The sequence below is a fragment of the Dothidotthia symphoricarpi genome (assembly GCF_010015815.1).
Source record: "Dothidotthia symphoricarpi CBS 119687 unplaced genomic scaffold P153scaffold_6, whole genome shotgun sequence".
NCBI lineage: Eukaryota > Fungi > Ascomycota > Dothideomycetes > Pleosporales > Dothidotthiaceae > Dothidotthia > Dothidotthia symphoricarpi.
In genome coordinates this window covers 1455852-1469907 of record NW_022985013.1, presented here as the reverse complement: position 1 = coordinate 1469907, position 14056 = coordinate 1455852, and the positions used below count along the sequence as shown (strand labels likewise).

At 54.9% G+C, this 14056-nt stretch overlaps 6 protein-coding genes across 6 annotated transcripts; 3 read left to right on the top strand and 3 right to left on the bottom strand.

The window, feature by feature from the left end:
- Positions 1 to 145: 145 nt before the first annotated feature.
- P153DRAFT_395087 (uncharacterized protein) lies at positions 146 to 1667 on the bottom strand. Its single transcript, XM_033671366.1, has 3 exons — positions 907 to 1667; positions 524 to 847; positions 146 to 475 (listed from the first exon to the last, which is right to left on the bottom strand). Exons 1-3 carry the CDS (start codon positions 1528 to 1530, stop codon positions 431 to 433), a joined length of 993 nt encoding a protein of 330 aa, XP_033526167.1. The 5' UTR covers positions 1531 to 1667; the 3' UTR covers positions 146 to 430.
- A 246-nt stretch (positions 1668 to 1913) lies between these two features.
- On the bottom strand, positions 1914 to 3408 carry P153DRAFT_365336 (branched-chain amino acid aminotransferase II). The gene is made up of 4 exons (XM_033667806.1): positions 3114 to 3408; positions 2767 to 3064; positions 2018 to 2716; positions 1914 to 1967 (listed from the first exon to the last, which is right to left on the bottom strand). The coding sequence occupies exons 1-4, from the start codon at positions 3355 to 3357 to the stop codon at positions 1952 to 1954; spliced, it is 1257 nt and encodes a 418-aa protein (XP_033526166.1). The 5' UTR covers positions 3358 to 3408; the 3' UTR covers positions 1914 to 1951.
- Positions 3409 to 3923: 515 nt separating this feature from the next.
- Positions 3924 to 6953, top strand: P153DRAFT_374556 (uncharacterized protein; the record flags this gene model as incomplete). The annotated part of the gene is made up of 3 exons (XM_033669526.1): positions 3924 to 4529; positions 4584 to 5810; positions 5865 to 6953. The coding sequence occupies 3 exons, from the start codon at positions 3924 to 3926 to the stop codon at positions 6951 to 6953; spliced, it is 2922 nt and encodes a 973-aa protein (XP_033526165.1).
- A 1299-nt stretch (positions 6954 to 8252) lies between these two features.
- Positions 8253 to 10321, top strand: P153DRAFT_365333 (uncharacterized protein). The gene is made up of 4 exons (XM_033667805.1): positions 8253 to 8623; positions 8700 to 8842; positions 8893 to 9019; positions 9072 to 10321. The coding sequence occupies exons 1-4, from the start codon at positions 8363 to 8365 to the stop codon at positions 10071 to 10073; spliced, it is 1533 nt and encodes a 510-aa protein (XP_033526164.1). The 5' UTR covers positions 8253 to 8362; the 3' UTR covers positions 10074 to 10321.
- Positions 10322 to 10442: 121 nt separating this feature from the next.
- P153DRAFT_421740 (phosphatidylethanolamine N-methyltransferase) lies at positions 10443 to 11369 on the top strand (the record flags this gene model as incomplete). The annotated part of the gene is made up of 5 exons (XM_033672328.1): positions 10443 to 10565; positions 10622 to 10661; positions 10715 to 10731; positions 10804 to 10909; positions 10979 to 11369. The coding sequence occupies exons 1-5, from the start codon at positions 10526 to 10528 to the stop codon at positions 11367 to 11369; spliced, it is 594 nt and encodes a 197-aa protein (XP_033526163.1). The 5' UTR covers positions 10443 to 10525.
- A 755-nt stretch (positions 11370 to 12124) lies between these two features.
- P153DRAFT_355501 (beta-tubulin) lies at positions 12125 to 13738 on the bottom strand (the record flags this gene model as incomplete). Its single annotated transcript, XM_033666574.1, has 5 exons — positions 12125 to 12853; positions 12904 to 13359; positions 13415 to 13537; positions 13593 to 13616; positions 13727 to 13738. 5 exons carry the CDS (start codon positions 13736 to 13738, stop codon positions 12125 to 12127), a joined length of 1344 nt encoding a protein of 447 aa, XP_033526162.1.
- Between the last annotated feature and the right edge of the window lie 318 nt (positions 13739 to 14056).

The following is a 14056-nucleotide window of genomic DNA, read 5'->3' as shown; positions in this document are numbered from 1 at the left end:
TTGGTGGGCTTGGGGAAAGATAAAAGGAAGATAAGCGATTGAACATGGAACTAACCACCTTTGGTTAGACCCACGATACTCGCAGAATTGTAGCTTCTCCGAACCCTGCATGTGGTTAATAGTGCTACTGCCGCGAAAATGAAGGGATAAGAGCAAATAGTATATATATGTACTATCCGATGTTGTTTCTACGCAATGCTCTGGACCAGAGACCCGTAGCATGTGATGACCAGATCAGACATGTTCTTATACTGCCTTCCAAACCTCGTCGCGATACAAAGTATGATTGAACGAGATCGCTGTCCTTGTCCATGATACTCATCCACAGGATGACACACGCCAAGAGCTCCTCACAATTCCCGAGTAGCAAAGGTACACATAGGTCAAGGACATATCGACTTCAGACCAGCCAAGAACGGAAGGGTTCCGCTCAAGCCTGCGCCACAGCTTGCTCCTTGGCCTGTGCCTCGTATTTCTGTGTGGTGGTCAGCAGCATTCAATATAGCGCTATGGCGATACATACACCCTTTTCGCTTGCGGTCAGTGCCTTCCACTCGTTCCCGATGAGCTTGGCACACTCGGTGGTGCTGATGCTCTTGAAATCCCCACTCGATCTGCGGTCCGTGAAGAAGAGCACGTAGGCGTTCACCGGTCGCTTCACCTGTCGGTCATCGTGAAGCTTGTTAGTGTGGGCGTGGTTTCCGTTCTTGGCAGGCGGCAGAATCCTCCTCAGCTGGCTGCGTGCGTTGTTGGCGGCACGAATCTCTTCCGTGGTGTGAGACGCGAGCCAAGTCTCGTATTCTGCTTTCCTGGCGGCGTTCTTCTCGTTGGCAAGATGGTTGTAGTGCTTTGTGTCTTGTTAGTGCTTGTCCATGAACAGACAATAGCGTGCAGCAGCAGGCTTACCTCAACTTCTGCTGGCTTCATGGCGCTCCATTTCGCGTTGGCGTCGGCGATGCCCGTCGTGACACTGGTCGATCCGCTCAAAGCCTCGCTGATGAAGACGTGGCGTCCCTGCAGTGTGGACTGGGCAACGGGCGACTTCAAAGCGATCTTCTTGAGTTCTCTGATCTTCAGCGTCTGTTTTGCCTCGGGTGTGAGCTCCCTCTTGGCGCGCTTCTTTGGGGCTGCCTTCTTCGGTGCTGCCTTTTTCGCTACTGGCTTCTTCGCGGCTACCTTCTTTGCTGCAGGCTTTTTCGCGGGCGTCGCTGCTGCCTTGGTCCTGGTCTTTGTAGTGGTGGCCGCCTTCTTCTTGGGGGCAGGCTTCTCTGCCACCTTCGCCTTGACCGCCTTCTTCACCGTCTCGGTTGGCTTCGTGGCACGCGCGGTGGTGGTGGTGGTAGCGTACGAGCGGCGGGCATGCACTACCGCCGCCTTGTAGGACCGTGAGATGGCGCGAGTAGCCGGCAGACGCAGGGCATTGCGGGCGAGGAGGCAGCGTTGCAGGGAGCGCGCGAGCTGCGGGACATCGTGTGTTGACGTTGCGGGCACATCGGCCGCCAGACGGGAGAGCGCAACGCGGGCCAGCATCGCGACGGTCGTATGGAGTGTTTGACGGTTGACGGCGCAGCTCGGGACGAGCAATTGGATCGGACGTATGGGCGTGCTGGTTGCGGGTTGGGCGGGGAGAACAGCCTTGAGATTTGATTTCGAGTTGCGAGACTTGGTGGTAGCTCGTAGCTTTAGCGCGTCTCGGGAACGTCACGCTCAGGCACGCTGCACAGTCATCTGCACATCCTCGACTACAAGACTAAGACTCGAACTTGACTGAATGCATGCATTTCCAGGTCATCGTGTAATGCATCACTAACACCTAGACAATACCACCCTACGTCCAACTCTACATGATATCTACCTAAACCAAAGTTCTTCTTGCTGTCTATGCTTCTACACGCCCCCACTCTGCCCCAACAGGGCTGAATGACACCCCGCCACTGGTCGGCGAGTGTTTCTACGTCACCTTGTAACTATATTGGGTCAGCAAACATGGCTTTCATCCAGACAACGGTACTCTTACCTCCAGGGGTGGTCCTCGTCGCCATACTGAATAGCCTCCATCCAGTCCTTCATCTGCAGCGCAATAGGACCCGCCTCGACGTCGTCCGCCAAGCCGCAACTGAGAAGGCGTCCCTTCCAGCTAATCTTGCGCACGGGGCTGACAATGGCGGCGGTACCAGAGCCAAAGATCTCCATCATGCGGTCCTCCTCGATAGCATCCGAGATCTCCTTCATTGTGAACTTGCGTTCCAGCACCTTCCAGCCCTTGGGCACCAATCGTTCCCGTGCAAGCTCCAGGATGGAGTCTCGTGTGACGCCATCGAGGATCGTTCCATCAAGCGGTGCGGTGAGCAGCTCGGGTTGTCCAGTCTCCTTGTTCTTTATGGCCGCGAACAAGTTCATGGTGCCAACCTCAGTTACGTATTCCTCCTCACCAAACAGCCACAAGTTTTGGTGGAAGCCACGGCTCGCAGCCTGCATCTGGGGGATGATGCAGGGCGCGTAGTTGGCTCCCAGCTTCTTGTCTCCAACACCTCCCGGCCATGCGCGTACGGCGTAGTCGGTAGCCTCCAACGACACAGCCTTGAATCCTGTCGGGTAGTATGGGCCAACGGGCGAGGCGATCACGTAGAGCAGCGCGGAAGCTGGGGGACCAACGCCGAGCGTGCGCTGAGTGCCAATCATGGTCGGGCGAAGGTAGAGCGAGTAGCCGCGTGCACTGCACTTTTGTCAGCCATGCTCATGTACATGAATAGTGCCAAAGCTCACTCGGGAATGAAGCGCGCATCCTGCTTGACGAATTCGCTAATGAGCTTGATCAAAGCCTCTCCGTCAAAGTTGGGCAATGCAATGCGCGCCGATGACTTGTTCAAACGCGCCATGTTCTTGTCCGGCCTGAACAGCCTGATGTTTCCACTCTTGTCCTTGTAGGCCTTCATGCCCTCGAAGCACTCAAAGGCATAGTGGAAGACGCAGGTGGCAGGGTCGAGACTGAGGTTCTGGTAGGGCGTGATCTTCGCTGGCAGCCATCCTTCTGTTGCTGTCCATTCGAGCGAGAGCATGTGGTCTTGGACGCGTGGTTAGCGATAGAGCCGTGACGCCGTTGGAGCTCCCACCTGTGAAGTTGCGCCCGAAGATGAGCTCCGCCGGGGGCAACAAATCTTTTGGAGTTGTCGTCGAGGTGATTGTGAGCTTCTTGGGGTCGATATCGCGGACGTTTGTGCCAACAGAGGCATCAGCGTGGATGCTGTATGGTCTCTGAGTCCGACATCGCAGCGATGCGCTGAGCGGTGCTGCAAACGAACGCGAAGTGCAATGGGATAGCGAAGAAAGCAATCGTGACGACCGTTGTTGGAGCATTGTGTAGGATGTGCAGTGAGGCAGCAATGGCAAGTCGCGGATGTGGAGAGGACGAAGCGTGGGTCATAGTGAATTTATTCTAGAGTACAACCGACACTGACCGCTACGCTACTCCGCAAATCGGGGGCGTACACCCATTTCCGAACACCCTCGATGACTCTGCGGATACGAGAGGGTATCTACGCACCCAGTCATCTCTGATGGGCCCATGGGCTGTTGCTACTCTCACGCGCATGCTTATGTCACTGCATGTGCACGTCTAGGGTGGAGTGGAGCCCGAGGCGTGTGGCCATGAATCAATCGGCCGTTTAGCAACACCATATCTGACTCCAATCAACTCGCGTCTTGACTTTGGAACCCCTGAGCGTATCGTGTGCTGCTCGTCGCAATCGCAAGCCCTTTCCGGAACGGGCCACCCTGTCCAAACGACCTGAGCTTCTCGGCGCTGTCTCATCTAGCAGCCTTGCACCCCGAACACCGCGTCGAACCCCCCACACGCCCAAACAACAGTCCATGACGCACTCGCTGCACACTGAGAGAATCGCCGCGCGGGCGGTCAGCTCACCATGTTCTCCAACGCGCTGAAGTCGTTCACCTCGAACATATCCAGCAACTACACCCTCAGCCCACAGCCCACCTCGTACTCGGGGCCATGGAAGATATACGATGCGAAGAAGAAGTCGACAGGGAAGGCGGCGTCTGTCTTTGTCTTTGAGAAGAAGTCACTAGAGCCGCAGGGTGGGCCGGGTCTTGGTGGGCGCTCCGGCGCATCAGCACTGAAGCGCGCACATGAGGAGGTCGTGGAGAGGCTGAAGAAGGAAGCCAACTCGCTGGCGCGACTGCGACATCCCAGTGTTCTGGAGCTGGCTGAGCCGGTCGAGGAGACGCGCGGAGGTGGCCTCATGTTCGCCACGGAGCATGTGACGGCGTCGCTGGCAGGCCTGCTGCTGGAAAAAGACGAGCAAGAGAAGGCTGGAGGTGTGGGCGGGCGCAGTAGTCGCTACGTCGTGGAGGAGTCTGACGGTCAGAAGCGGAGGCGCGAAGTCGAGATTGACGAGTTGGAGATACAGAAAGGGCTGCTGCAAGTAGCCAAGGGGTTGGAGTTCCTGCACGAGAGTGCTGGCTTGGTACATGCCAACTTGACACCAGAGGCTATCTTCATCAATGCTAAAGTACGCAATATATACCAATGCCATCTCCAAGAACACTGCTAATCCGCGTGACAGTCGGACTGGAAGATCTCAGGTCTCGGCTTCTCGACACCGCCAGAGAACTCGACAAAGCCCACATCAGTAACGCCAATATCTCTCTCTGAAGTCCTGAACTACGACGCGCGACTGCCACGGCATGTCCAGCTCAACGTCGACTACACCTCTCCAGACTTCGTCATGGACGGCAACGTAACACCAGCAGCAGACATGTTTAGTCTGGGTATGCTCATAATCGCTCTCTACAACTCACCACACAAGAGTCCGCTGGACTTCAATGGGAGCACATCTTCATACAAGAGAGCCTTCTCATCATCCTCATCAGTCCCGAGCAAAACTAACAACTTCATGTCGGCGCAACCATTGCCGCGAGATGTTAGTAGCGGCGTCCTCGATCGCCTGATCACCAGACGGCCTGCGCAGCGCCTAAACGCTCGAGAGTTTCAACAAGCAAGTTACTTTGACAACGTGCTAGTATCTACCATTCGCTTCTTGGATTCACTACCCGGTAAAACACCCAACGAGAAGTCTCAGTTCATGAAAGGCCTACCAAAGATTCTCATTCAGTTCCCGAAATCGGTTCTGGAGAAGAAGATACTCCCCGCTCTACTGGAGGAAATGAAGGATCGCGAGCTCCTCACACTAATACTACAGAACGTGTTCAAAATCGTCACAGTGCTACCGTCAGGGAAACGAGCATTCACAGATAAAGTCATACCAAAGCTGCGAGAGACATTTCTATCTACACCGGCACCAAGCGCGAAAGGAGTAGCCCAAGAACGAGATAGCTTGAAGGAAGCCGGTCTCATGGTACTCCTTGAGAACATGCAGACTGCCGCCGAAAACTCGAGTGGAAAGGAGTTCAAGGAAAACATACTGCCTATCGTCAACTACGCGCTCGAGTCACCTACACACTCCTTGGTCGATGCCGCCCTCCGCACCTTGCCCGTTGTCCTACCGATGCTCGATTTTTCAACCATCAAAAACGAACTCTTCCCTGTGATAGCTGCCATCTTCGCGAAGACAAGCAGCATGGGTATCAAGATACGTGGGCTTGAGGCGTTCAAGACTTTGTGCGGCGGTGGAGGGGAGGATTCAAACGACCTTCAGAGCGATGGGCTGACCGGAATGGTACATGCACCGAAGGCGAAGAGCTCCAATGTCTCTATACTGGATAAGTACACGATACAGGAGAAGATTATACCGCTACTTCGAGGTATCAAGACCAAGGAGCCGGCCGTTATGGTATGTTCAATCTACCTCTTTGAAACTGGGATTGTTTGCTAATACTTCTGCCAGATGGCCGCTCTCGATGTCTTCAAAGCAATCAGCAACCTACTCGACAGCGATTTTCTCGCCATGGACGTTCTGCCTATAGTATGGCAGTTCAGTCTAGGGCCACTACTCAACCTCCCCCAATTTCAAGCCTATATGAGCTTGATAAAGTCAATGTCAGCGCGCGTCGAAAACGAGCAGACCCGCAAGCTACAAGAACTCGGCACAGGCAACACAATCACCACCTCACGCAGCGAGTTCATGAGCTTCGGCGGCACAAGTACCAGCAACGGCCTCGACTCGTCCTCCAACGGAAACGGAGACACAGACTTCGAAGCACTGGTGCGCGGCGGCAACCAAGGCACAGCTGGTGGCAGCGACATGCTCGGCGGCGACCCGTGGGCAAACGCCTCCACAGTCTCCGTCTCCTCCTCTTCCTCCCGCCCACCCAATAACCGCGCACAATCAACAAACAACGCATCACCAGCCGCGACCTTCTCATGGTCCAGCGCGCCCGTTTCCCCCCCGCCACAGCTCACAAATCTATCCGCTCCAAACGCACAAAGTCGAACCATCACGCCAGACAACACGCTCCACTCGCTCAACTCGTCCTTCCCCGCCATGAACCCACTGAACCCCGGAATCGGCAGCCCGTCGTTCATCCCGCCCCAACCCATGGCACCACCCCTAACAACGCCATCCTACAGCCCCCAAACCACAGGTCTAGATTGGAGTAAATCCACCACTTCTTCCCTGTCGTCAAATACATGGGGAAATACCACCCCACAGCCCAACTATGCGTCCAGCAATCTCTCCACCTTCACATCCACACCTACGCAAGGCCAAGGCCAAAGCAATCCCTATTCATCCTTCAGCATCGCGCCCCCGCCCCTCAAGTCGACGAATAGCAGTCCGTTTGGTATCGCGCCCCCGCCGAGTACGGGCACGTTTAGCATCGCGCTGCCGCCGATGGGGGGGAGGTCGCAGAGTGGTGGCGCGGGACTGAGTATGGCGAGTTTGAGGGCGCAGACGCAGAAACAGGGGAGACCACAACAGCAGCAGCAGCAGCAGCAGGGGGGTAATTGGGGGAGTGGGGGCGATAGTCTGATATAGAGAGAGAGCTGGGTTTTGTGCTTGAGAAGACATAAGGAGATTTAATGAGTTGTCAAATGAGTGTGTTTTTGGTGTAAGTATTGCTATCTGTCTATCTATCTCAGGTGACCTGTGTTACGGCGAAGTCGCACAGCAGTGGAGTTATTCTTTACCCTTGATAGTGAAAGGCGTCAAGGTGGACATCTCCACATCGTACGATCTTGATCTTGATCCTGCCGTGCAGAATGCACTGCGCTGCAATACGAATGCAAGCGTTCAATGTAGGAAGCTATCAAGGCGACCTGCATCCGCAATATCACAGCCGCGGAGTGTCAAGTTAATTTAATCCAACTCAACAGTCCAAACCTGCACACAAGCAAAAGCGAAGAAACATCATCACCGCATTGGCGAAGCTTAGTGGCGCAAGCCAGCGCTAATCACAACGGCTGGACGGAGCTTGACCCACAATGGCTTGCCTTGGCTGATGCTTACACGGGCACGACGTCATAGTGTCCGAACATTTCTTGTACGTCTCGTTCGAGAAGCCCGGACGGACTGTATCGCGGAGTGGGGTTTGGGAATGGGGCTTTGACGGTGTGCGGATTGCGGATTGCGTGCTTGTGGTGTTTATGTGGGTCGAGACTATGGGCTGCTTTTTAGGCGCGCGGGCTTGATGCAGAGTGAACGATAGAGCGCGCTCGACCTGCCGGGGAGAGAAAGAGAGAGAGAGAGATCTGCATAACGTCAGACTAGCGTAGACGGAAGATTGTGTGTGTTTCTAACACTCGGCACGCGCGCCCCAGCCGCGAAGCTACTGGTGGGTGAATGTCTGGATAGGTAGGCGACTTCATCCTCGGAGCTAGGTGGAGTTTCTACACGAGCAAAGCCGTTCTCAGCGAGAAGAACGGGTGTGTGTGTGCCTGTCACACTACGTAACGAAGGTTGCAGAAGTCGGCTTGAAAAAACACCGTCATGCTGAGATCTGAGCCGGGGATCGTCATTATTCGACGTCTCCACCGGCTCCCTTCCCTTTCGCACTCGCTCTGCCAACCTTTCACCCTGGAGAATTGGAACTAGCGGATCCAATAAAACGGTCCTCTCACGCCATTCTGCAGCGGCAACTCTAATCCACACACACACACGCCATCGTTTTGCCCCCGCGCGCGTCTACCTACTTAGTATCCCGTGTTTGCCGATGGGATCTCCATTCTTAAACTCAACGAATTCCGCAGCGAGAGTAAATATTTAAAAACTTGCGTGTCTCACAACTCCCACCCAACCCCCCAACCCCCCCCCCCCCCCCCCCCACCCCCCCCCCCCCTCTGCAACACATTGCACAACCGAACATACAACGTGTGGTTAATGCTGCCGGAATCGTCTTCTCGTCGTCCCTCCTACACTCCGTACAAGAAGTGCATCCGCTGCGTGAAATGGCGTTAGGCTTGTCCAAGAAGAAGGCTGCTCCAGCCGGAGCCAACACTACTACAAACTCCACCTCTGTCAAGGATGACAGGTTCTCCAACGAGAAGGACTATGACCCCGAGGCGGGTGTGGCCGGCGAGCCTCGTCTCGGCAGGGTCACGACACCTGCTCTGGGGGACGACAGCAGCGGTAATAGCATTACGGTTGGCAAGCAAATGGAGATGGAGGCCGAGAATGCTATCAAGTACCGCACTTGCAGCTGGCCGAAAGTATGTTGCCTTGCCCTCTGCCTGTGGCATGGTCTACCTCTGGCGTTTGCTGTTGCAGTACTGATTCGTCCGCTAGACTGCAGCTCTGCTGTTCTCTGAGTACATTTGTTTGGCTATCATGTCGTTCCCGTGGTCGTACTCTTTGCTTGGTCTTGTGCCGGGCTTGATCTTCACGGTCTTTATTGCTGGTTTGGTCCTCTATACGTCCTTGACCACCTGGTGAGCGTCTCGATTGCGATTTCCCTGAAGTGCCGCCTAACACAATATAGGCATTTTTGTCTGCGCCATCCTGAGATCAGAGACGTATGCGACCTCGGACAAATGATTTTCTGGAATAAGCCCTGGGCCTTCTACTTCACCGCCGTCATGTTTCTGCTGAACAACACGTTCATTATGGTATTTTCCCCAGCTCTAACCTTTCAAACCCACGGTCACTTACTCAGAACAGGCACTACATTGCCTTACGGGCGCTAAGTGGTGGAACACGATAACAGGCCACAGCATCTGCACGGTTGGATTCTCAGCCATCACGGTAACTATCTGCTGGTTCGCCTCGCTCCCTCGAACGTTCTCGACTCTCGCCACTATTGCGACTTTCTCCGCCTTCTTCACGTTCATCTCCGTGGTCCTGGCTATGGTCTTCACTGGCATTGAAGGACACCCCGCCGGTTATCCGGAAATGGGCGACCCGCAAGTTTTTGCGACTCCAGGTCCTGACACCACGTTCGTCATGGGCATGAGCGCTTTCCTAAACATCAGCTACACCTTCATCGGCCAAATCACCCTTCCCAGTTTCATCGCCGAGATGAGAGAACCCAAGGACTTCCCGAAAGCACTCTGGGCCGTGACCATTTGCGAAATCATCGTCTTCGCCCTGGCTGGTTCCATCATCTACGTCTACACTGGCACCCAGTACATGACCGCGCCAGCTTTTGGCTCCATCTCAAACGAGACGTACAAGAAAGTCGCCTTCACATTCATGGTGCCCACGATCATCTTCCTGGGTGTCCTCTACGCCTCAGTGTCCGCGCGATTCATCTTCTTCCGCATCTTCGGCGGCACGCGGCACATGGGCAGCCACACGGTTGTAGGCTGGGCCTCGTGGGCCGGAATCCTCGCCGTACTCTGGATCTTCGCCTTCATCATCGCAGAGGTGATCCCGTTCTTCTCCGATCTGCTCTCGCTCATGAGCTCGCTCTTCGACTCCTTCTTCGGCTTCATCTTCTGGGGCGTGGCGTACATGCGCATGAGGCAGGCTGATCACGGACCGGGGTTCTGGAAAAAGCGCGGAATGAGGGGGTATCTTGGGTTCTTCTTCAATCTTGGCCTGTGCTTCATTGGCGTGTTCTTCCTAACCGTGGGGACGTATGCTACGGTGCAGTCTATTATCGATGGGTATAAGACTGCGAATTTTGGCGGGCCGTTCAGTTGCGCGAGTAACGGGTTGTAAGCGAGTCACCACGACGATGATCGTGTGGGGGGTTTGCTGGGATTCAAAAACTGTTTATGTAGGCGTCTTGTATACCCTATGAGAGGAGTTATGGCTTTAATACACAAGGAAATGGACTGGGAAAGAGGGGACACGGAAAACTCGGAGCATACACACGGTCTAATCAAGAGAATCTGGATATGAAAACAATGGAAATAATCTTCTATGAAGACAGTAGATCATTATTAATAAGATGAATTGCCTCGGAGAAATATCCAAATCCATATCTGTCTTGCATGCAAAGCCTTCGCCAGCCGGGGAGGCCTCATGAAGCTATGACGTCTCGCTAACTTGCCAAACAAGCTCTACCCCGGCCTCCTCTCCCCCTCCCCACACAATATCGTGACCTCTCACTTCTTCCCCACCGGTCTGACACTTTGCTTTGCGAACTGGAAGGACGATACTTTGCGATCATGTCGAGCTACATAGACTTCAGCCAGCCTAGCTTATGGAGTGAGTAGAGCTCGGAATGAATGTAGGCACACACAGCAACTAATGCGCCGTTGCAGTTTCCATAGCTAGCATCGTGTTCAATCCTACGTTTTGGAAGTAAGTTTGTTCAAAGTCTGAATGTGTAGCTTTGTAGCTAATTCGTGGTATAGTATTGCTGCACAGCGAGGTACGCCATCTCCAGACACTCTACTTGCAAGCCCAGCGAACGAGCGAGCGACTAACCCACCACCACCCACAGAATACCACCACAAAACCATAACCAAGCTCTTCAACAACAACCCCCGCCACGGCTGCTACGCCCTAGCAATAACCATCTTCTCCCTCGGCATCTTACGCGACTACCTGTACGCCCGCCTTCCCCCCCCCCCCCCCCCCCCCCCCCCCCTTCACACCCCACCCTAACAAAAACCCAGCTACTCAACCGCCCTCTCCACCCAACCCCCCCACCCCACCCTCCTAACCCCATTGATAAAATACTCCGCCCTCCCCCTCTTCCTCACCGGCAACACCCTAGTCCTCTCCTCCATGTACGCGCTCGGCGTCACAGGCACATATCTAGGCGACTACTTCGGCATCCTGATGGACGCGCCGGTGACGAGCTTCCCGTTCAACGTGTCCGACGCACCGATGTATCATGGTTCGACGATGAGCTTCTTGGCTACGGCGCTGTGGTATGGGAAGCCGGCTGGTGTGCTGGTTACCGGGGTGGTGGCGGCGTGTTATGCGGTTGCGAGGAGGTGGGAGGATCCGTTTACGGGGAGGATTTATGCGAGGAGGGAGGAGGGGAGGGGGAAGAAGATGTGAGGGGGGATGTACTAAGGGGGATGAGGTGGGAGGTGGGCTACGGATGCGTGGGTGGAAATGGAACGTTGATTCAACATGGCAATAGCTACGCATACAGCGACGGCGTTTTGGAGGTTAGAGTCAAGGTTGGGGGGTTTTGGCTCTGTGCGCGCGGCACTCGGTCGGTATTCAACTGCCAGCCGCAGAGAGAGAGAAGGAAAAAAAAGTTACGGTAGATAGGATGGGGGAGGAAGAAAGAAAAAAACACACATGTTTGATATTGACAAGCCCAATGCGACAACCACCCGAGCAACACATGGATAGATGGATATCGAGTACGGGGTATGCGCAGTTGGAGTAGGTTTCATCAACGTGACTTGTCTTCTATTGTCTTTAACAACTTGGATCATTTGACTTTCGTTGAGCGCAGACGATGAACCGAGCATAAGGTGAAAGTTACCATTACATTGGATCGCTGTCTAGAAGATTTATATATCACCTCACACATCAAAATACATCAATCAAAAACTCCAGCTTTGGTGAACATTCATTGATTATAAAAGCTTTTTCGCTAACAAGAGGTCTGCTCCTACGCTCGAAATACGCATGCTGCAACCTCCACAGTCGCTCCATCGCAGAAACAACACATTGCTCCCACTCCAGCGCGCCTGCTCGAGGACAGCTATGCCACTCAAAGCACGAATCGTAACGTCGACACTGTCCACCTTGACCAATCTCCAAAATCCAAACTTATCGTGGTATTATGGATCGATAATTTACTCCTCGCCCTCAAGAGGAGCCTCCTCCTCGTACTCCTCCTCAGCATCGGAGACGGAAGCCTCCTGGTACTGCTGGTACTCGGAGACCAAATCGTTCATGTTGGACTCAGCCTCAGTGAACTCCATCTCGTCCATACCCTCGCCAGTGTACCAATGCAAGAAAGCCTTGCGCCTGAACATGGCGGAGAACTGGTCACCGACACGCTTGAAGAGCTCCTGGATGGAGGTAGAGTTTCCGACGAAAGTGGCGGACATCTTGAGGCCACGGGGAGGAACCGAGCAGAGGGCGGTCTGGACGTTGTTGGGGATCCACTCAACAAAGTAAGAGGAGTTCTTGTTCTGGACGTTGCGCATCTGGTCCTCGACCTCCTTCATCGAGACCTTACCGCGGAAGTACGCGGAGCAGGTCAGGTAACGACCGTTGCGGAAGTCAGAGGCAGCCATCATGTTCTTGGGGTCGAACATCTGCTGTGTGAGCTCGGGAACGGTGACGGCGCGGAAGGAGGAGGCGCCACGGCTGGTCAGGGGAGCGAATCCGACCATGAAGAAATGGAGACGGGGGAAGGGGACCATGTTGACAGCCAACTTCCTCAGATCGGAGTTGAGCTGACCGGGGAAACGCAGGCAGGTGGTGACACCCGACATGACGGCGGAGACGAGGTGGTTCAGGTCACCGTAGGAGGGGTTGTTGAGCTTGAGAGTCCTCATGCAGATGTCGTACAGAGCCTGAATCAGGTTAGCTTCTTTGTCGTCACGGCTCAAGGCGTCGCACGCACCTCGTTGTCAATGCAGAAGGTCTCGTCGGAGTTCTCGACAAGCTGGTGGACGGACAGGGTGGCGTTGTAGGGCTCGACAACGGTGTCGGAGACCTTGGGGGAAGGCACGACGGAGAAGGTGGCCATCATGCGGTCGGGGAACTCCTCGCGGATCTTGGAGATCAAAAGAGTACCCATACCGGCACCGGTACCACCACCGAGCGAGTGGGTGATCTGGAAACCCTGGAGGCAGTCGCAGCCCTCAGCCTCGCGACGGACGACATCGAGGACCTGGTCGACCAGCTCGGCACCCTCGGTGTAATGACCCTTTGCCCAGTTGTTACCAGCACCCGACTGGCCGAAGACGAAGTTGTCGGGACGGAAGAGCTGTCCGAAGGGGCCGGCGCGGACGGCGTCCATGGTACCGGGCTCCAAGTCGACGAGGACGGCACGGGGAACAAACTTGTTGCCAGACGCCTGTCATTGGTCAGCACTCGCAGCCCGTGTGGCGTGGGGGAATGGGTTACACTACCTCGTTGAAGTAGACATTCATGCGCTCGAGCTGGAGGTCCGAGGTGCCATTGTACACACCGGAGCCGTCGAGGCCGTGCTCGCCGGAGATGGTTTGCCAGAAGGCAGCACCGATTTGGTTACCCTGTTGATGGTCAGTCGCGCTGTCTCGACCATGGGCGGCTTGGATATGGACTTACGCATTGACCGGTCTGGAGGTGAACCTATATCACGAAGAGGTATCGTTAGCTGCTGCTTGCCCGTGTTGTGCTATCCCTGAAATAGCGGGGCCAGACGCGCCCCAGCAAATTTGCGGGATGGAAGGCAGACGTACAATCTCACGCATGTTGGCGGTGTTGGGTGGGCTAGAGGTGGTTACTGAAGCTGAGAATGGCGGAGGAGCTGGTTGAGGCTGGTCGGCGTCGTGGGTGGAGAGGAAGGGAGGACAGAAGAGCGGTAAGATGTTGTGGTAGTTTTTAGCGCGGTTAACATGTACGCACGGGCTGTTGCGCTAGCTGTTTACGCCTCGACAGCCAACAGTCAGTCGACTCCACAGCCAGGGGGACTCGACGCCGAGAACCTGTCGTTCATGCCCGTCGTGCAGCCGTGAGTCGCCAACTGTTTCGAAGAACTGAACTTCTATTGGTCTTGGATCAAAGGGTCG